The sequence below is a fragment of the Heterodontus francisci genome, chromosome 24, assembly GCF_036365525.1.
Source record: "Heterodontus francisci isolate sHetFra1 chromosome 24, sHetFra1.hap1, whole genome shotgun sequence".
In the NCBI taxonomy this organism is placed as follows: domain Eukaryota; kingdom Metazoa; phylum Chordata; class Chondrichthyes; order Heterodontiformes; family Heterodontidae; genus Heterodontus; species Heterodontus francisci.
In genome coordinates this window covers 78,546,619-78,569,549 of record NC_090394.1, presented here as the reverse complement: position 1 = coordinate 78,569,549, position 22,931 = coordinate 78,546,619, and the positions used below count along the sequence as shown (strand labels likewise).

Genomic DNA, 22,931 nt, shown 5'->3' with positions numbered 1-22,931 from the left:
CTCCTGACTTGTGCCTTCTAGATTGTGGACAGGCTTTGGGGAGTCAGGAGGTGAGTTACTCACTGCAGAATTCCCAGCCTCTGACCTGCTCTTGTAGCCACAGTATTTATATGGCTACTCCAGTTCAATTTCTGGTCAATGGTAACCCCCAGGATGTTGATAGTGGGGGATTCAGCAATCGTAATGCCATTGAATGGTTCCAGGGATGAGGAACTTCAGTAACGTGGATAGATTGGAGAAGTTGGGACTGTTTTCCTTGGTGGAGAAGGTTAAGAGAAGCTATTAAAAATCATGAGGGATCTGGACAGAGTAGATGGGAAGAAACTGTTCCCATTGGTGGAAGGATCGAGAACAAGAGGGCACAGATTTAGGATAATTGGCAAAAAAAGCAATGGCGACATGAAGAAAAACTTTTTCATGCAGCGAGTGGTTAGGATCTGGAGTGTGGTGGAGACAGGTTCAATCAAGGTATTCAAGAGGGAATTGGATTGCTATCTGAAAAGGAAGAATGTGCTGGGATACGGGGAAAAGGCAGGGGAGTGGCACTAGGTAAATTGCTCCTTTGGAGAGCTGGCGCAGGCACGACAGGCCGAATGGCCTCCTTCAGTGCTGTAACAATTCTGTGACTTCCGCCTACCTGTACAAATAGTTTGTGGATGGAGTGTTTGTTTCATAGCATGAAAGTGAGAAAGGTGTTACGTGTTATGGGACGGCACAGTGGCGCAGTGGTTAGCGCCACAGCCTCACAGCTCCAGCAACCCGGGTTTAGTTCTGGGTACTGCCTGTGTGGAGTTTGCAAGTTCTCCCTGTGACCGCGTGGGTTTCTGCCTGGTGCTCCGGTTTCCTCCCACAGCCAAAGACTTGCAGGTTGATAGGCAAATTGGCCATTGTAAATTGCCCCTAGTCTAGGTAGGTGGTCGGGGAATGGTGGGGATGTGGTAGGGAATATGGGATTAATGTAGGATTAGTATAAATGGGTGGTTGTTGGTCGGCTGTTTCAGTGCTGTATCTCTCTATGACTCTATGACAGTTGTGGATGATGATGGTGGGATGTGACAGATGTGTGAGCCCACTTAAGTAGTTTTGAAGCATTGGTCCCCATCATGGCTCAGCAGCATTGAGAAAATGGTCCATTTCTTTCCAAAGTGTCCACATTGTTACTGACATAATAAGGAGTTATCCACGATCCAGCATTCCCAAAGGGAATTAGAATTTTCAGACCTGTGTCTTCTTGAACTACATTCCCGGTGAGTACTCTGTCCCTTGGGAGCACTGGATTGCAGAACCACCCTTACATCAAGCACAAACCAAAGGAAGCTTAGCCAAGCTGCAGTCATCACTTCATCCCCTCAGTGCACAACTTCAGGAGCTGTGAGTCTTTCTGTGTCCTGTTGAGTTCCTGTAGGATTTACTGGGTTCACGAGCCCTGATCACCATGCCTACATATTTAGTCATTTGCCAAAATCATGCTCCTGCCAGGGACCCTCACCAGCTGGCAGTGGGTATGAAGCTGAATCCTAATCTTTAATTGTTGTTCCTGTACCTGTTGCTTTACACAGTTCTACGGAATCATCCTTTGAGGAGGACAACCACAACAGCCTGTCAGCCCAGGACAGTGACCGAGCACAGAAGGAGCCACAGAGTGACTCAGGGTAAGAAAGGTGTGAGAATGAGAATTGTGCTATTTAAATGGATATTTGGGATTTCAGCGCTCTCAGCTCAGTTTTAGTCCTATCAATCAAGAGGTGAAGTTGAAGGAACTTGTTTGAAGTACATTCACTGACGTGCTGTGAATGAATTGCGATCTGCCATATTTATCTGTGGGACTAAGATCACATCACTTGGCACAGGTTGGCTCTGATATCCGTGTGAGCCGACAGTACAGTACAGTGCTGCTGCCTGCTGCCTGCCACCTGCTTGGGTGTTAAATCATTTTCTTCCTGAACGGAAATATACACCACTGTGTCTGAAATTTGAGGAAACTGTTCAACTTGCACAGAAGCCAACAAACACTGTTTACTATAGGGGCCTGATGTACGAATTTGCACTACTAGTGGGGAGCCTCAACTGCCAGCTTCCATACCAGGCAATTGGGGGTGCATGTATTGCAGAATTATGAGTCCCCTGCACATGATTTTAATGCCATTCATAGGCCTGATTTTATTTTTTTCTCTACCCGACACAGTGACTGTACTGGTAAAAGCATGTTGCTGAAGCAACTGCGAAAAGCCTCTGTCAAGTCCTCAAAAGTAACAGGCAGTGATTCTAAATGTGCTGCTGGGCAGGCAGGAGCTGAAGAAGCCAAACCAGCCCAGAGGAAGAGAAGGAAAACAAGACGTGAAAGCAGGAAACCGGTTGGTGAGCAACATGGGGTTTCTGTGGCTGCAGACTCCAACACAGAGAGAGGAGGCCTAGAGGAGCTTAATCTACCCGGTAAACAACTCGTCCTCATACCTGCTGCAACACTGAAAAACGATACTTCAAAAGTCACAATACCAGCTGTCAGACAGAGTGAGTCAGCACTGTCTGGGAGGGAGCAATGTCTTACAAATGTAAACAGGTAAGGAAGGGCATATGTCTGAGAGACGGAAAGTACATAGATACTCTAACAAAATATCAATCTGTTCTTCAAAACAAAAGCAAAGTACTGCAGCTGCTGGAAATCTGAAATAAAAACAGAAGGAAGTTAGGAGGGCGAAAAGGGACCATGAGATTTCCCTGGCAGATAAGATAAAGGAGAATCCTAAAAGTTTCTATAAGTATATTAAGAGCAAAAGGGTAGCTAGGGAGAGAGTAGGTCCCCTTAAGGATCAGTGTGCTAATCTATGTGTGGAGCCATGGGAAATGGGCGAGATTGTAAATGAATACTTCTCATCTCTATTTACTGTGGAGAAGGTCATGGAAGCTAGTGAATTCAAAGGAGGGAACAGCAATATCCTGGAGCATATCAACATTACAAAGGAGGAGGTGTTGGAGGTTTTGATGCGCATTAAGGTGGATAAATCCCCAGGGCCTGACCAGGTGTATCCTAGGATGCTATGGGAAGCAAGGGAGGAGATTGCTGGGGCCCTGGCAGAGATTTTTGTATCATCGTTAGCCACGGGTGAGGTACCGGAAGACTGGAGGATAGCTAATGTTGTGCCTTTATTAAAGAAGGGCAGCAGGGATAAGCCAGGGAACTACAGGCTGGTGAGCCTTACATCAGTGGTGGGAAAGTTATTGGAAGGGATTCTGAGAGACAGGATTTATATGCATTTGGAAAGGCAAGGTCTGATGAGGGATAGTCAGCATGGCTTTGTGCGTGGGAACTCATGTCTCATGAATTTGATTGAGTTTTTTGAGAAGGTGACCAAGAGGATTGACGAGGGCATGGCGATGGACGTTGTCTACATGGACTTTAGCAAGGCCTTTTGACAAGCTCCTGCATGGTAGGCTGGTCCAGAAGGTTCGAACACATGGGATCCAAGGTGAGCTAGCCAATTGGATACAAAATTGGCTTGGTGATAGGAGGCAGAGGGTGGTAGTGGAGGGTTGTTTTTCAGATTGGAGGCCGGTGACCAGTGGTGTACCGCAGGGATCAGTGCTGGGCCCTCTGTTGTTTGTATAAAATTATGAGAGGCTTAGATAGGGTAGATAGCCAGAGTCTGTTTCCCATGGTAGGGGTGACTAAAACTAGAGGGCATAGATTTAAGGTGAGAGGGAAGAGGTTTAAAGGGGATCAAAGGGGTACATTTTTCACACAAAGAATAGTGGGTATCTGGAATGAGCTGCCTGAGGAGGTGGTGGAGGTAGGAACAGTAGCTACATTTAAGAGGCATCTGGACAGGTACTTGAATGAGAAAGGCATAGAGGGATATGGAATTAATGCAGGCGGGTGGGATTAGTATAGATAGGCATGATGGTCGGCATGGATGCAGTGGGCCGAAGGGCCTGTTTCTATGCTGTACGACTCTATGACTCTATGACCTCTAAAATGCTGGAAATACTCAGCAATTCCAGCAGCACCTGTGGAGAGAGAAACAGAGTTAACGTTTCAGGTCGATGACCCGTCATCAGAACTCAATCTGTTCTTTCTGTTTTGATATCTCCACTGATGTCCTTTCTCTACTGATTTTCTCTCTCTCTCTCTCTGGGTGATTTGTTACGGAGGAGCGATGTGCCTTGGTTGAGGTCAGTGAGTCGACAAACCACTGATGAAACCCATTGGCTATTGGTCCCTCAATGCATCGAATTTAGAAATTTCGTCCTTAACTTTAAATCCTTTCGTAGCCTTACCAATGCCAATCCTTCAGTGACAGCATATTAGGCTATGGGGAAAGAGCAGGGCAGTGAGAAGGAGCCAGTACAGGCACAATGGGCTGAACAACTTTCTGTTCTGTAAGATCCTATGATTCTAATACCCTACAAACATTCAATTTCTCAGACCCAATCTCATGTGCATCCTTCCTAGCTCACGACGTCTGTACTTTCACCCATTTACGTTCCACACTCTGGAATTCTCTCCCTAAACCTCTCCACATCTCAACCTCCCTCTCTTCCATTGAGATCCTGCTGAAAGCCCACCTCTTTGACCAAGTGTCTGGCCACTGCTCCTAATCTCTCTCTGATCTGTGCATATTTTAATTTAAATTAATCAAATATAAAGCAAGACTAGATCGATTAATATAAAAATCTAAAGCCATTTTGATAATTTATCATATTATTAAAATCTGTTCATTTAATAATGGGCGGCACAGTGGCGCAGTGGTTAGCACCGCAGCCTCACAGCTCCAGGGACCCGGGTTCGATTCTAGGTACTGCCTGTGCGGAGTTTGCAAGTTCTCCCTGTGTCTGCGTGGGTTTTCGCCCACATCCAAAAGACTTGCAGGTGATAGGTAAATTGGCCGTTGTAAATTGCCCCTAGTGTAGGGAGGTGATAGGGAATATGGGATCACTGTAGGGTTAGTATAAATGGGTGGTTGTTGGTTGGCACAGACTCGGTGGGCCGAAGGGCCTGTTTAAGTGCTGTATCTCTAAATAAAAAAAAATAAATCAGATCTAAGGGATAAAGTTAAAATTAAATAGCAAGGGATAGTAACACTAAAGGGTTTTTAATTTTTCTGTAAATTAAAATCTAAGGTATACAGACAATAAGAGTTAAGTAAAAACATTTAAGTCAAGTCCTTGTAAAATAAACTGATGCGAGCATAAGCAAAGCAGCTGATTGATGAGTAGCTGGTGAGTTTATTTATTTATGTCCTAAGTTTATTTCTGTTAAGTCAGTTACCTGTCTCATAAATAGAGGCATGGCAGGGCATCACAGTCCTGTGCAGTACACATCCTGTTCTATTTGGGAACTCCAGGACACTTCTTATGTCCTGCACAACCACTTGTGCAGAAAGTGTCATCAGCTCGAGCTCTGGGTTTCAGAGTGTGAACAGCAGTTGGAGTTATTACGATGATCCATGAGGCTGAGAGTTTTGTGGATAGCACGTTTCTGGATGTGGTCACCCTGCAGCTTAAAGGTGTGCAGGCAGAGAGGAAATGGGTGACTGCCAGACAGTCAAGGAGGACCAGGCAGGTAGCACAGGAGTCCCCTGAGTGCATCTTGCTCTCCAACCCGCAATGAAGAGGGAGCGTAGCTCCCACATACCCAGTTTCTGTTTCATCATGGCTATTCGCTCTTTCCGGTTTTTGGTGCTCACCCCGGCACTTCTGGACCATATCCCTCGCACCTTCAGATAGTCCGACCTGATGGTGAAGGGGACAAAGGATCGGTCAGCCCTGTTCCCAAAGTACATGACCCTGCTTTTGCCATGATTTACTTTGGCTTCCAAGGCCAGTTCATCAGTTTGCGAATGGACAGTGGATCAAAGCAGAAGACGGCAATGTTATCCACATACAGGAAGGTTTTGACCTGTGTGCCTCTGCTCCCTGGGATTGTCACCCCTCAAATGCCCACATCCTGCCTGATAGACTCACAAAAGGTTCAATACAGCACACAAACAAGACAGGACTGCCTTGCCTGACACCAGATTTGATTGGAAAATTTTCCGATTCCCACCATTAATTCAGTGAAAGACACACTTTGGTCTGCCCAAAATTTGCTGGTCTTCCAGTGCAAAGAGCTGTTGATGACTGAGTGTTGCAGACTGGTACATTCCAAGATCCAGGACTATGTGCTGAGGAATGCACTAAAGTTTGAGGCAGCTGCTGCAACGGCTTAATGGGGAAAGGCCCCCCTGCCATCGTATACCGAGGGGCTGGAAACCATGTAAAACCCCTCGGACTGTTTCTTTTGGGCCTCCTTATCTCGAGAGACAATGGATACGCGCCTGGAGGTGGTCAGTGGTTTGTGAAGCAGCGCCTGGAATGGCTATAAAGGCCAATTCTAGAGTGACAGGCTCTTCCACAGGTGCTGCAGAGAAATTTGTTTGTCAGGGCTGTTGCACAGTTGGCTCTCCCCTTGCGCCTCTGTCTTTTTTCCTGCCAACTACTAAGTCTCTTCGACTCGCCACATTTTAGCCCTGTCTTTATGGCTGCCCACCAGCTCTGGCGAACGCTGGCAACTGACTCCCACGACTTGTGATCAATGTCACAGGATTTCATGTCACGTTTGCAGACGTCTTTAAAGCGGAGACATGGACGGCCGGTGGGTCTGATACCAGTGGCGAGCTCGCTGTACAATGTGTCTTTGGGGATCCTGCCATCTTCCATGCGGCTCACATGGCCAAGCCATCTCAAGCGCCGCTGACTCAGTAGTGTGTACAAGCTGGGGATGTTGGCCGCCTCGAGGACTTCTGTGTTGGAGATACGGTCCTGCCACCTGATGCCAAGTATTCTCCGGAGGCAGCGAAGATGGAATGAATTGAGACGTCGCTCTTGGCTGACATACGTTGTCCAGGCCTCGCTGCCATAGAGCAAGGTACTGAGGACACAGGCCTGATACACTCGGACTTTTGTATTCCGTGTCAGTGCGCCATTTTCCCACACTCTCTTGGCCAGTCTGGACATAGCAGTAGAAGCCTTACCCATGCGCTTGTTGATTTCTGCATCTAGAGAATGTCTGACATGAAATGTAAGTGTACATTGTAAATATAACCTTTAATGGAAAGTGTAGTGAGGCAACACGTGTACTGTATTGAAAGGAACTGATGTGTATTACACTTTATGTAAAGTCAAATTTGAACTGTTATGTAATATTTATTTACAAATTTTAAGCATAAAGTATTTTTGGGGGGAAAAAACCTCGCTCTCCAACCAGTACCGAATACTGATTGGAGTGATTGTTCCTCTGAGGAGTGCAGCCAGAGCCAAGTCGATGCCACTACAGTTGGCTCAGATGTACAGGGGGCAGGAGGAAGTTAAGGAAAGCAATAATGATAGGGGATTCTGTCCTGAGGGACAGACAGGAGTTTCGGCAGCTGCAGATGTGAATTCGGGATAGTATGTTGCCTCCTTGGTGCCAGGGTCAAGGTTGTGACTAAGTGGCTTCAGAGCACTCTGAGGGGGGAGGGTGACCAGCCAACGGTTGTGGTCCATATTGATACCAACATGGCTAAAAGAGGGATGAGGCAGATTTTAGGCAGCTTGGAAAGAAACTAGCAAGCAGGATCTCAAAGGTAGTAATCTCCAGATTATTCCTGATGCCACATGCTAGTGAGTATAGAAATAGGAGGTTAGAGCAAATGAATTCATGGCTGGAGAGATGGTGCAGGAGGGAGAGCTTTAGATTCCCTTACATTGGGACCAGTTCTGGGGGAGATGGGACCTGTACTGGCTGGATGGGTTGCAACTGAACAGAGCCGGGTCCATTGTCCTTGTGGGGCGGTTTGCTAGTGCTTTTGAGGAGGATTTAAACTAGCTTGGCAGGGATGGGAACCTGAGGGTAGATTCAGAGGAATGGGAATCAGGAGGTTACATTAGAGAGGAAAAGCAAGGTGCACAAGGAATTGGGAGGAACAGATAGCATCAGAGTAAGAAATAGTAAGGTATTAAGTGGGGTCAGAGTAACAGAGATTGCAATAAGGTCTAAATTAGGTTTACTGTGTGTGTATGTGCACACATGAGTGTGGTAAATAAGTTTGATAAGCTCCAAGTGTAGATAGCCACATGGAAATACGATATGGCGATAACGGACACCTGGCTCAAAAAAGGACATTGCTGGGTCCTAAATATTCCAGGATACAAGGTGTTCAGGAAAGATAGGAGATAGGGGGCTTAATTTTACAGACCCCCCCACCCCCACCCGACGTTGGGGCTTGTGACGGGGGTGGGGGCCGGACAATGCCTCCGGGAGAGGGCCACCACACGTCACGATGCCATTAGTGCCTGGGCGGGCCCCCCCCCCCACCCCACTGCTCAGTGACAGGACCGCCATTAACATATGTAACTAAACTTAAATCACTGCATTAATTACCTTTACGTTCCCGCTGTCTGTCTCGGTGCGACATTCGTGCCGGTAGCTGGCACTCTCGTGTCTTTGGATTCCTGTCCGGGAAACCAAGGCGGCACCCTGGTGGGGAGGTGGGAGGAGGTAGGTTTCTCAGTGCGGGGGGAGGGGGAGCGGAGTCAAAGTTCTTTTGTTGGCATAGGGGATGGTGGGAAGGGTTATAGTGTAAAGTTTATGTACTTTGTGGGGGGGGGGGGGGGGGGGGAGCGAGGGGAGGCCAGGTAGGCAAGGGAAGTGTTTTGAGGTGGGGGGAAGGGCAAGTAAATAATTTTGTGGATATTGGGGGGTGGGAAAGGGGCAATTTAAATGGATTTAAATTTTTCATTACTTGTTCCTTTAAATATTTAAATTGAATAGTAGGGCTCGCTCGAAGCCCTTTAAAAATGGCATCAGCGCCTGCGCATAGGCAGCTGACACCATTGCTGGGGCTGGACAGCCCGTCCCCTCCACGTTATTGGTGGAGGGGGAGGGCACGGTCTGCCCCTTCTATTTAAGTGAGCCACCGCGCTCCGTGACATGCAGCCCATATGGGCGGGCTGTCGTCGTTTTCCAGCAGGAGGATAAATTTCATCCCAGAGATGCAAAGAAAAGAGGAGGGGTGGCAGTATTGATTAAGGATAATATTACAGTGCTGGAGAGAGAGGGTGTCCTGGAGGGGTCAAGGATAGAATCTATTTATTTAGGGCTATGAAACAATAGCAGTCCCATTACATTACTGGGTGTATTTTCTATAGGCCACCAAGCAGTGGGAATGATATAAGGAACGGATTTGCAAGAGAGTTGCAAAAACTATAGAGTCATTACAATGGGAGATTTCTCACTGTTGCTATCCCAATTTATATTAGGATAATTAAAGAGCAGAGAAGGGGAAGAGTCTCTGTAGTGTGTTCAGGAGAATTTTCTTGATCAGTATGTTTCCGCTGCAGTGAGGAAGGAGCCATTGCTGGATCGGGTTCTGGGAAATGAGGTGGAACAAGTGGATCAAGTGTCAGTACGGGGTCATTTAGGGGACAGTGATCATAACATCATCAGGTTTAGGCTAACTATGGAAAACAACAAGGACCAATCCAGCATAAAAATAATTACTCAGAGGGCCAATTTCAATGGGGTGAGAACTGACCTGGCCCATGTAAACTGGAATGAAAGATTGGCAGACAAAACTGTAACACAACAATGGGCTGCTTTTAAAGAGGAGATAGTTTGGGTACGGTCGAGGTATGTTCTCACGAGGGGGGAAGGTAAGACAAACAAAGCTGGAGGTCCCTAGATGGTGAAAGAGATAGTGAGTAAATGAAGCAGAATAAGACAGGATAAACTGTCACTTAGAAAGGCACAGGTTAATCAAGGATAGTCAGCATGGATTTGTTACGGGAAGATCTTGTTTGACCAACTTGATCGAATTTTTTGAAGAAGTAACAAGGAAGATAGATGAGGGTAGTGCAGTTGATGTGGTTAAAAAAATAAAATCCCATGGGATCCAGGGAAATGCAGCAAGGTGGATACAAAATTGGCTCAGTGGCAGGAAATGAAGGGTAATTGTTGACGGCTTTTTTAACGACTAGAGGGCTGTTTCCAGTGGTGTTCCGCAGGCCTCAGTACTGGGTCCCCTCCTTTTTCTGGTATAAATTAATGATTTGGATGTAAATGTAGGGGGCATGATCAAGACGTTTGCAGACGACGCAAAGATTGGCCGTGTGGTAGATAGCGAGGAGGATAGCTGTAGGCTGCAGGAAGATATTGATGGTCTGGTCAGATGGACAGAAAAGTGGCAAATGGAATTCAACCTGGAGAAGTGTGTGATGATGCATTTGGGGAAGTTAAACAAGGAAAAGGAATACACGATTAATGGGAAAATACTGAGAAGTGTAGAGGAAGTGAGGGACCTTGGAGTGAATGTCCACAGATCCCTGAAGGTAGCAGGACAGGTTGATAAGGTGGTTAAGAAGGCATATGGAATCCTTTCCTTTATGAGATGATGTACAGAATACAAGAGCAGGAGGTTATGTTGGAACTGCATAACTCATTGATTAGGCCACAATGTGAGTACTGTGTGCAGTTCTGGTCACCTCATTACAGAAAGGATGTAATTGTACGAGAGAGGGTACAGAGGAGATTTACGAGGATGGAAAAATGCAACTATGAGGAAAGATTGGATAGGCTGGGGTTGTTCTGTTTGGAACAGAGAAGGCTGAGGAGAGATCTGATTGAAATACACAAAATTTTGAGGGGCCTGGATAGAGTGGAGGTGAAGGGTGTATTCACCTTAGCAGAGAGGTCAGTGACGAGGAGGCATAGATTTAAAGTGATTGGTAGAAAGATTAGAGGGGAGATGAGGAAAGGTTTTTTCACCTAGAGGGTGGTGGGAGTCTGGAACTCACTGCCTGAAAGGGTAGTTGAAGCAGAGACCCTCAACTCATTCAAAAGGAATCTGGATATGCACCTCAAGTGCCGTAAGCTCAAATGCTGGACGGAGGGATTAGAATATGTGGATCGTTTTTCAGCCGGCACAGACACAATGGGCCAGGTAGCCTCTTTCTGTGCCTTAAACTTTCTGTGATTCTATAAGGGTGTGTATGACAGACGTCAGGTTGATAATACATGTGAGAACCAGGCTGAATAAAGAAAGTTCAGACAGGAAGTGAAAAAAGAAATTCGAGCAGGGTATGTGAAGAGACTGGTAGCGAACATGAAAGGGAACTCAAAAGTCTTCTACAGGCATATTAATAGTAAAAGGAGGAGTGGGGGTCGAGGGATGGCTGCGGTACTAAATTAATACTTTGCATCTGTCTTTACCAAGGAAGAAGATGCTGCCAAAGTTGCAGTGAAAGAGGAGATAGTTGAGATACTGGATGGGCTAAAAATTGATAGAAGAGGTCATAGAGTCATAGAGTCGTACAGCATAGAAACAGGCCCTTCGGCCCACCGCATCCATGCCGACCATCATGCCTATCTATACTAATCCCACCTGCCTGCATTAATTCCATATCCCTCTATGCCTTTCTCATTCAAGTACCTGTCCAGATGCCTCTTAAATGTAGCTACTGTTCCTGCCTCCACCACCTCCTCTGGCAGCTCATTCCAGATACCCACTATTCTTTGTGTGAAAAATGTACCCCTTTGATCCCCTTTAAACCTCCTCCCTCTCACCTTAAATCTATGCCCTCTAGTTTTAGTCACCCCTACCATGGGAAACAGACTCTGGCTATCTACCCTACCTATGCCTCTCATAATTTATATACCTCTATCATGTCCACTCTCAGCCTCCTTTGCTCCAGGGAAAACAGACTCAGCCTTTCCAATCTCTCTTTATAACTCAAGCCCTCCAAACCAGGAACATCCTTGTGAATCTTTTCTGCACCCTCTCTAGCTTAATCACATCTTTCCTGTAGTGCGGCGACCAGAACTGCACACAGTACTCCAAATGTGGTCTAACCAACGTTATGTACAACTGTAACATGACGTCCCAACTCGTACTCAGTGCCTCGGCCGATGAAGGCAAGCATGCCATACGCCTTCTTCACCACCCTGTCTACCTGTGTTGCCACTTTCAGGGAACTATGTACTTGCACCCCAAGGTCTCTCTGCTCAACAACACTCCCCAGGGCCCTGCCATTTACTGTATATGTCCTGCCCTGGTTTAACTTCCCAAAATGCATCACTTCGCACTTGTCTGTGTTAAATTCCATTTACCACTCCCTTGCCCACTTTCCCAGTTGATCTATATCCTGTTGTAACCTTAAATGACCTTCTTCACTGTCCACTGCACCATCAATTTTGGTGTCATCTGCAAACTGACTAATCATGCCCCCTACATTCACATCCAAGTCATTAATATATATGACAAACAACAGAGGGCCCAGCACTGATTCCTGCGGCACACCACTGGTCACCGGCCTCCAATCTGAAAAACAACCCTCCACTACCACCCTCTGCCTCCTATCACCAAGCCAAATTTGTATCCAATTTGCTAGCTCACCCTGGATCCCATGTGTTCGAACCTTCCGGATCAGCCTACCATGCGGGATCTTGTCAAAAGGCCTTGCTAAAGTCCATGTGGACAACGTCCACCACCCTGCCCTCGTCAATCCTCTTGGTCACCTTCTCAAAAAACTCAATCAAATTCGTGAGGCATGATCTCCCACGCACAAAGCCATGCTGACTATCCCTAATCAGACCTTGCCTATCCAAATGCATATAAATCCTGTCTCTCAGAATCCCTTCCAATAACTTTCCCACCACTGATGTAAGGCTCACCAGCCTGTAATTCCCTGGCTTATCCCTGCTGCCCTTCTTTAATAAAGGCACAGCATTAGCTATCCTCCAGTCTTCCGGTACCTCACCCGTGGCTAACGCTGATACAAAAATCTCTACCAAGGCCACAGCAATCTCCTCCCTTGCTTCCCATAGCATCCCAGGATACACCTGGTCAGGCCCTGGGGATTTATCCACCTTAATGTGCTTCAAAACCTCCAACACCTCCTCCTTTGTAATGTTGATATGCTCCAGGATATTGCTGTTCACTCCCTTGAACTCACTAGCTTCCATGACCTTCTCCACGGTAAATACAGATGAGAAGTATTCATTTACAACCTCGCCCATTTCCCGTGGCTCCACACGTAGATTACCACACTGATCCTTCAGGGGACCTACTCTCTCCCTAGCTACCCTTTTACTCTTAATATACTTACAGAATCTTTTAGGATTCTCCTTTATCTTATCTGCCAGGGAAATCTCATGGCCCCTTTTCAAGAGAGTGTGGGAAAATGGCGCACTGACACGGAACACAAAAGTCCGAGTGTATCAGGCCTGTGTCCTCAGTACCTTGCTCTATGGCAGCGAGGCCTGGACAACGTATGTCAGCCAAGAGCGACGTCTCAATTCATTCCATCTTCGCTGCCTCCGGAGAATACTTGGCATCAGGTGGCAGGACCGTATCTCCAACACAGAAGTCCTCGAGGCGGCCAACATCCCCAGCTTGTACACACTACTGAGTCAGCGGCGCTTGAGATGGCTTGGCCATGTGAGCCGCTTGGAAGATGGCAGGATCCCCAAAGGCACATTGTACAGCGAGCTCACCACTGGTATCAGACCCACCGGCCGTCCATGTCTCCGCTTTAAAGACGTCTGCAAACGCGACATGAAATCCTGTGACATTGATCACAAGTCGTGGGAGTCAGTTGCCAGCGTTCGCCAGAGCTGGCGGGCAGCCATAAAGACAGGGCTAAAATGTGGCGAGTCGAAGAGACTTAGTAGTTGGCAGGAAAAAAGACAGAGGCGCAAGGGGAGAGCCAACTGTGCAACAGCCCTGACAAACAAATTTCTCTGCAGCACCTGTGGAAGAGCCTGTCACTCTAGAATTGGCCTTTATAGCCACTCCAGGCGCTGCTTCACAAACCACTGACCATCTCCAGGCGCGTATCCATTGTCTCTCGAGATAAGGAGGCCAAAGAAAAAAATTTCCTCCTTAAGTGTACTCCTACATCCCCTATACTCCTCGAGGGACTCGCTTGATCCCAGCTGCCTATACCTGACATATGCCTCCTTCTTTGTCCTGACCAGACCCTCAATATCGCTTGTCAACCAAGGTTCCCTAAACTTGCCAGCCTTGCCCTTCAATCTAACAGGAACATGTTGGCCCAGAACTCCTCCTATCTCACTTTTAAAAGCCTCCCACTTGCCAGACGTCTCTTTACCTGTAAACAGCCTCTCCCATTCAACTTTTGAGAGTTCCTGTCTGATGCAATCGAAATTAGTCTTCCACCAATTTAGGGCTTTAACTTGAGGACCAGTCCTATCCTTGTCCATAACTATCTTGAAGCTAATAGAGTTATGGTCACTGGTCCCAAAGTGCTCCCCCATTGACACATCAACTACCTGCCCAGCCTCATTTCCTAAGAGGAGGTCGAGTGTAGCCCCTTCTCTAGTAGGGTCATCCACATACTGCTTCAGAAAACTATCCTGGACACACTTAACAAATTCTTCCCCATCTGATCCCTTCGCACAAAGGCTGTCCCAGTCAATATTAGGGAAGTTAAAATCACTAACTATTACAACCCTATAATTCCTACACCTATCTGTGATTTCCCTATATATATGCTCCTCCAGTTCCCTCTGACTATTGGGGGGCCTGTAGTATAATCCCATCAAAGTGATCACCCCTTTCTTATTTCTAAGTTCTACCCATATGGCCTCTCTGGACGTTCCCCCCGGGATATCCTCTCTAAGTACTGCCGTGATGTCCTCCCTAATCAATAGTGCAACTCCCCCTCCTCTGTTACCTCCACCTCTGTCACGCCAGAAGCATTGGTACCCCGGAACATTGAGCTGCCAGTCCTGCCCATCCCTCAACCACGTTTCTGTAATAGCTATAATATCACAATCCCATGTACCGATCCATGCTCTGAGTTCATCTGCCTTACCTGTAAGGCTTCTTGCATTAAAGTAAATGCAGTTTAGCCTACCAGACCTTCCACGCTCCCTGTTCTGCCCCTGCCCGGCCTGCCAACTGGACTTGCTTGCTTTAACCTCCTCTACATTTGCCTCAACTATCTCATCGGAGAGACTACTACTTTGGGTCCCACAGCCCTGCCAGACTAGTTTAAACCCTCCCGAGTAGTACTAGCAAACCTCCCCACAGGGATATTGATCCCCTTCCAGTTCAGATGCAACTCGTCCCTCTTGTCCAGGTCACCTTGCACCAGAAGAGATCCTAGTGATCCAAGTAGCTGAAGCCCTCCCGCCTACACCAGCTGTTTAGCCACGCATTCATTTGCCTTATCCTCCTATTCCTACTCTCACTAGCACGTGGCACATGGAGTAATCCTGAGATTACAATCTTAGAGGTCCTGCTTTTTAACCTTCTGCCTAATTCCCTATATTCACTTTGCAGGACCTCATCTCTCTTCCTGCCTATGTCGTTAGTACCAATATGGACCACGACCTCTGGCTGCTCACCCTCCCCTTTCAGAATATCCTGCAGCCGCTCTGAGACATCCTTGACCCTAGCACCAGGGAGGCAACATACCATCCTGGAGTCTCGTTTGCGGCCACAGAAACGCCTATCTGCACCCCTTAGGATAGAATCCCCTATCACTATAGCTCTTCCACCCCTTTTCCTCCCCTGCTGTGCAGCAGAGCCCTCCGTGGTGCCACAAACTTGGCTGTTGCTGCTTTCCCCCGGGAGGTCATCCCCCCAATAGTATCCAAAGCGGTATATCTGTTTCAGAGGGGGATGGCCACAGGGGACTCCTGCACTACCTGCCTGCGCCTACTACTCCGTCTGGTGGTCACCCATCCCTTTTCTGCCTGTGCAGCCGTTACCTGCGGTGTGACCACCTCACTAAACGTGCTATCCGCTATGTCCTCAGCATCGCGGATGCTCCACAGTGAATCCACCCGCAGCTCCAGCTCTGTAATGTGGGCAGCCAGTAGCTGCAGTAGGTGTTAGAAAGGCTGGCTGTACTTAAAGTTCATAAGTCACCAGGACTAGATGGAATGCATCCAAGGATACAGAGGGAAGTAAAGGTGGAAATTGCAGTGGCATTGGCTATAATCTTCCAATCCTCCTTAGATACAGAGGTAGTGCCGGAGGACTGGAGAATTGCATATAGAGTCATTTACAGCACAGAAGGAGGCCAAATGGTCCATCGAGTCCTTGCCGCCTCTCCACAGGGCTATTCAGTCAGTTCCAATCCCCTGCTGATCCCCATAGCCCTGCAAGTCTATTTCCTTCAAGTGGCCATCCAATTTCCTTTTGAAGTCATTGATTGTCTCCGCTTCCTCCAACCTGTGGGCAGTGAGTTCCAGGTCATTACCACCTGCTGCATAAAAAAGCTCTTCCTCACATTCTCCCTACATCTCTTGCTCAAAACCTTCAATCTGTGTCCCCTAATCCTTGATGTTATACTGTTGTCCAAAAAGGGTGTAAGGACAAGCCCAGCAACTACAGGCCAGTCAGTTTAACCTTGGCGGTGGGAAAGCTTTTAGAAATGATGATCCTGGACAAAAGTAACAGTCACTTGGATGTGGATTAATTAAGGAAAGCCAGCACGGATTTGTTAAGGGCAAATTATGTTTAACTAACTTGATTTGAGGCTTGTGATGAAGGTAATACGGTTGATGTGGTGTACATAGACACCCAAAAGGTATTTGATAAAGTGCAACATTACAGGTTTGTCAGCAAAGTTGAATAAAAGGGACAGAAGCAGCATGGCTGCGAAGTTGGCTGAGTCACAGGAAGCAGAGAGTTGAGATGAGTAGTTGTTTCTCGGACTGGAGGAAGGTGTATCGTGGGGTTCCTCAGGGGCCAGTGTTGGGACCCCTACATTTCGTGATCTATATCAATGACCTAGAATTGGGTGTACAGGGCATAATTTCAAAATTTGCATTTGACTCAAAACTTGGAAGTATTGTGAACTGTGAGGATACTACGAGTCTTTAAGAGAGCAGAGACAGGGTGGTGAAACGGGCAGACAAGTGGCTGATGAAATTTCATGCAGAAATGTGTGAAGTGATACATTTTGGTAGGAAGAATGAGGAGAAGCAACATAATATAAAGGATACAATTCTAAAGGGGGTGCAGGAGCAGGGGGACAAGTGGATATATGTGCACAAATCATTGAAGATGGCAGGGCAGGTTGAGAAAGCAGTTAATAAGGCATAAGGGATCCTGGTACAAATGCAAAATACTGCAGATACTGGAAATCTGAAATAAGACCTGCTGAGTATTTCCATCATTTTCTGTTTTTATATAGGATCCTGGGCTTTAGAGGCATAGAGTAAAAAAGCAAGAAAGTTATGCTGAACCTTTATAAAACACTGGTTTGGCCTCATCTGAAGTATTGTGTCCAATTCAGGGCAGTACACTTTAGGAAGGATGTGATCCCTCCTTCTGTGCCATTCTATGATTCTATTCAATTAAGTTATGTTATTTTTTTTAGAGATACAGCACTGAAACAGGCCCTTCGGCCCACCGAGTCTGTGCCGACCATCAACCACCCATTTTTATACTAATCCTACACTAATCCCATATTCCTACCACATCCCCACTTGTCCCTATATTTCCCTACCACCTACCTATACTAGGGGTAATTTATAATGGCCAATTAACCTATCAACCTGCAAGTCTTTGGCATGTGGGAGGAAACCGGAGCACCCGGAGGAAACCCATGCAGACACAGGGAGAACTTGCAAACTCCACACAGGCAGTACCCAGAATTGAACCCGGGTCGCTGGAGCTGTGAGGCTGCGGTGCTAACCACTGCACCACTGGTATTCTGCATTCGTCTTGTCTTTGGTCTCCTTGGCTCGAGAGACAATGGGTAAGCGCCTAGAGGTGGTCAGTGGTTTGTGAAGCAGCGCCTGGAGTGGCTATAAAGGCCAATTCTAGAGTGACAGACTCTTCCACAGGCGCTGCAGATAAAATTGGTTAGTTGGCTCTCTCCTTGCACATTGTTTTTCCTGCGAACTGCTAAGTCTCTTCGATTCACCACTCTTTAGCCCCGCCTTTATGGCTGTCCGCCATGCTGACGAGGTCAAAGGCCTTGGTGAGATCTATGAAAGCAACGTAGAGGGGCATCTGTTGTTCGCGGCATTTCTCCTGTAGCTGGCGAAGGGAGAAGAGCATGTCAATGGTGGATCTCTTGGCTCGAAAGCCACACTGTGCCTCAGGGTAGACAGGCTCAGCCAGCTTCTGGAGTCTGTTTAAAATGACTCGAGCGAAGACTTTTCCCACTATGCTGAGCAGGGAGATTCCACGGTAGTTGTTGCAGTCACCACGGTCACCCTTGTTCTTATAGAGGTTTTTTTTTTACTCATTCATGGGATATGGGCGTCGCTGGCCAGGCCAGCATTTATTACCCATCCCTAATTGCCCTTGAGAAGGTGGTGGTGAGCTGCCTTCTTGAACTGCTGCAGTCCATGTGGGGTAGGTACACCCACAGTGCTGTTAGGAAGGGAGTTCCAGGATTTTGACCCAGCGACAGTGAAGGAACGGCGACATTGTTCCACGTCAGGATGGTGTGTGACTTGGAGTGGAACTTGCAGGTGGTTGTGTTCCCATGCATTTGCTGCCCTTGTCCTTCTAGTTGGTAGAGGTCACGGGTTTGGAAGGTGCTGTTGAAGGAGCCTTGGTGCATTGCTGCAGTGCATCTTGTAGATGGTACACACTGCTGCCACTGTGCGTCGGTGGTGGAGGGAGTGAATGTTTGTAGGTGGAGTGCCAATCAAGCGGGCTGCTTTGTCCTGGATGGTGTTGAGCTTCTTGAGTGTTGTTGGAGCTGCACCCATCCAAGCAAGTGGAGAGTATTCCATCACACTCCTGACTTGTGCCTTGTAGATGGTGGACAGGCTTTGGGGAGTGAGGAGGTGAGTTACTTGCCTCAGGATTCCTAGCCTCTGACCTGTTCTTGCAGCCACGGTAGTTATATGGCTACTCCAGTTCAGTTTCTAGTCAATGGTAACCCCTAGGATGTTGATAGTGGGGGATTCAGCGATGGTAATGCCATTGAATGTCAAGGGGAGATGGTTAGATTCTCTCTTGTTGGAGATGGTCATTGCTTGGCACTTATCAGCCCAAGCCTGGATATTGTCCAAGTCTTGCTGCATTTCTACATGGACTGCATCAGTATCTGAGGAGTCACGAATTGTGCTGAACCTTGTGCAATCATCAGTGAACATCCCCACTTCTGACCTTATGATTGAAGGAAGGTCATTGATGAAACAGCTGAAGATGGTTGGGCCTTGGACACTACCCTGAGGAACTCCTGCAGTGATGTCCTGGAGCTGAGATGCTTGACCCCCAACAACCACAACCATCTTCCTTTGTGCTAGGTATGACTCCAACCAGTGGAGGGTTTTCCCCCTGATTCCCAATGACCTCAGTTTTGCTAGGGCTCCTTGATGCCATACTTGGTCAAATGCTGCCTTGATGTCAAGGGCAGTCACTCTCACCTCACCTCACCTCTTGAGTTAAGGTCTTTTGTCCATGTTTGGACCAAGGCTGTAATGAGGTCAGGAGCTGAGTGGCCCTGGCAGAACCCAAACTGAGCGTCACTGAGCAGGTTATTGCTAAGCAAGTGCTGCTTGATGTCACTGTTGATGACACAGGGTGATGATATGGGCATCGTGCATGTCCTGTGGTACTGCTCCCTCATCCCAGCACAGGCAAAGCAGTTCACGGAATGCTGAGAGTATAGCAGCCTTGGCACTCTTGATTATTTCAGGGTTAATGCCGTACTTTCCAGGGGCTTTTCCACTGGCTAGAGAATCAATGGCATCACTGAGTTCCAATTTTGTTGGCTATTCGTCCAGCTCATCTATGACTGGCAGAGACTTGGCTGCATTGAGGGCAGTATCAGTGATATTTTCCCTGGAGTGCAGTTCTAGGTAGTGCTCCACCCAGCGGTCCATTTGCGTGTGTTGGTCCATGATCGTTTCCCCTGATTTAGGCTAGAGGGGGGTGATCTTCTTGATTCTGCACTAAAGTGCAGTATAAGTGCAAGCTATTATATCTGTATTTAATGCATCACATGTATAACCTTCTAAGTGACTAGTTGGTGTTCAGGTCAGTGGCTTTCAGGTGTCCTCTGGTATCTCAGTAAATAGGCCATTCTTGTGTGAGTCTCGACAATGACTGATGGTCAGCTGTCCATCACTACAGTGTCCTCGCCCTAAATGCAGGTGTAACAGGGTAGAGATTGCTTCCTGTTTAGCACTCTTATTATGTCAGTATTATCTCCCCAAAGATTTGAGGCCTGGCATTGAAGGAGGCTGTATATCCAGACGACTGGGGGGAGATCAAATCACCACTCTGTGTGTTAACTTTTTAAAGGGCAAGCATCCATCAATATTTTTCTGTCACACCATGATAATTTATGGAGGTGGAACTTTGTTCCAAGAAGGAAAAGCCTATATTTATGACAAGTAATCTAATGTTCTAACAACAACCTTCAGCGAGATGAATTCCTGATAGCATCTCCTTTCCCAGCAATTTGTGATAGAGGTATGACTGTTATTATTCAGTAAATTTGATGAAATTATTTTCATGCTTATTGTAAAATCCTTTAATTTTATTTTGAAACAGTAACCCATGTCGCAGTCTGGAGCCAAATGACCAACAGCAGAGAGAGCGTTGCAGGAAGGAGCAGCAGAGCCGGCAGCGGCTGCACAGGCAGCTGCACAGCCTGAAGCCCCTGAGATCCGTAACGGGAAAGCAACGCTGTGCTGAGGGAACACCACTCCTTTTCCACACGGTTAGTGCAAGCAGTGCGGTGCGGAGGGAACACCACTCCTCTTCCACACTGTTAGTGCAAGCAGTGCGGTGCGGAGGGAACACCACTCCTCTTCCACACAGTTAGTGCAAGCAGTGCGGTGCGGAGGGAACACCACTCCTCTTCCACACAGTTAGTGCAAGCAGTGCAGTGCGGAGGGAACACCACTCCTCTTCCACACGGTTAGTGCAAGCAGTGCAGTGCGGAGGGAACACCACTCCTGTTCCACACAGTTAGTGCAAGCAGTGCGGTGCAGAGGGAACACCACTCCTCTTCCACACAGTTAGTGCAAGCAGTGCGGTGCAGAGGGAACAGCACTCCTCTTCCACACAGTTAGTGCAAGCAGTGCAGTGCGGAGGGAACACCACTCCTCTTCCACACAGTTAGTGCAAGCAGTGCGGTGCAGAGGGAACACCACTCCTCTTCCACACAGTTAGTGCAAGCAGTGCGGTGCAGAGGGAACACCACTCCTCTTCCACACAGTTAGTGCAAGCAGTGCAGTGCGGAGGGAACACCACTCCTCTTCCACACAGTTAGTGCAAGCAGTGCGGTGCGGAGGGAACACCACTCCTCTTCCACACAGTTAGTGCAAGCAGTGCGGTGCAGAGGGAACACCACTCCTCTTCCACACGGTTAGTGCAAGCAGTGCAGTGCGGAGGGAACACCACTCCTCTTCCCCGTGGTTAGTGCAAGCAGTGCGGTGCGGAGGGAACACCACTCCTCTTACACACAGTTAGTGCAAGCAGTGCGGTGCGGAGGGAACACCACTCCTCTTCCACACAGTTAGTGCAAGCAGTGCAGTGCGGAGGGAACACCACTCCTCTTCCACACAGTTAGTGCAAGCAGTGCGGTGCGGAGGGAACACCACTCCTCTTCCACACTGTTAGTGCAAGCAGTGCAGTGCGGAGGGAACACCACTCCTCTTCCACACAGTTAGTGCAAGCAGTGCAGTGCGGAGGGAACACCACTCCTCTTCCACACAGTTAGTGCAAGCAGTGCGGTGCGGAGGGAACACCACTCCTCTTCCACACAGTTAGTGCAAGCAGTGCGGTGCGGAGGGAACACCACTCCTCTTCCACATGGTTAGCGCAAGCAGTGCGGTGCGGAGGGAACACCACTCCTCTTCCACACAGTTAGTGCAAGCAGTGCGGTGCGGAGGGAACACCACTCCTCTTCCACACAGTTAGTGCAAGCAGTGCGGTGCGGAGGGAACACCACTCCTCTTCCACACAGTTAGTGTGGGCAGTGCAGTGCGGAAGGAACACCACTCCTCTTCCACGTGGTTAGTGCAAGCAGTGCAGTGCGGAGGGAACACCACTCCTCTTCCACACAGTTAGTTCAAGCAGTGCGGTGCGGAGGGAACACCACTCCTTTTCCACACAGTTAGTGCAAGCAGTGCGGTGCGGAGGGAACACCACTCCTCTTCCACACAGTTAGTGCAAGCAGTGCGGTGCGGAGGGAACACCACTCCTCTTCCACATGGTTAGTGCAAGCAGTGCGGTGCGGAGGGAACACCACTCCTCTTCCACACAGTTAGTGCAGGCAGTACGGTGCAGTGGGAACACCACTCCTCTTCCACACAGTTAGTGCAAGCAGTGCGGTGCGGAGGGAACACCACTCCTCTTCCACACAGTTAGTGCAAGCAGTGCGGTGCGTAGGGAACACCACTCCTCTTCCACACAGTTAGTGCAAGCAGTGCAGTGTGGAGGGAACACCACTCCTCTTCCACCCGGTTAGTGCGAGCAGTGCGGTGCGGAGGGAACACCACTTCTCTTCCACACAGTTAGAGCAAGCAGTGCGGTGCGGAGGGAACACCACTCCTCTTCCACACAGTTAGTGCAAGCAGTGCGGTGTGGAGGGAACACCACTCCTCTTACACATGGTTAGTGCAAGCAGTGCGGAGCGGAGGGAACACCACTCCTCTTCCACACAGTTAGTGCAAGCAGTGCAGTGCGGAGGGAACACCACTCCTCTTCCACCCGGTTAGTGCAAGCAGTGCGGTGCGGAGGGAACACCACTCCTCTTCCACACAGTTAGTGCAAGCAGTGCAGTGTGGAGGGAACACCACTCCTCTTCCACACAGTTAGAGCAAGCAGTGCGGTGCGGAGGGAACACCACTCCTCTTCCACACAGTTAGTGCAAGCAGTGCGTTGTGGAGGGAACACCATTCCTCTTCCACATGGTTAGTGCAAGCAGTGCAGTGTGGAGGGAAACCATTCCTCTTCCACCTG

The 22,931-nt window shown here is 48.2% G+C and overlaps 1 protein-coding gene across 2 annotated transcripts in view; it reads left to right on the top strand.

Annotated features, from left to right (window-relative positions):
* LOC137383584 (dynein axonemal assembly factor 8) overlaps positions 1-22,931 on the top strand; it is a 106,602-nt gene that overhangs the window by 20,279 nt on the left and 63,392 nt on the right. Inside the window, exons 8-10 of one of the 2 annotated variants that reach the window (XM_068056731.1) lie at positions 1,560-1,652; positions 2,153-2,560; positions 20,514-20,682. In XM_068056731.1, coding sequence (XP_067912832.1) covers positions 1,560-1,652; positions 2,153-2,560; positions 20,514-20,682 — 670 coding nt within the window. The remainder of the gene's footprint in view (positions 1-1,559; positions 1,653-2,152; positions 2,561-20,513; positions 20,683-22,931) is intronic. The other variant, XM_068056732.1, reaches the window with a different exon arrangement.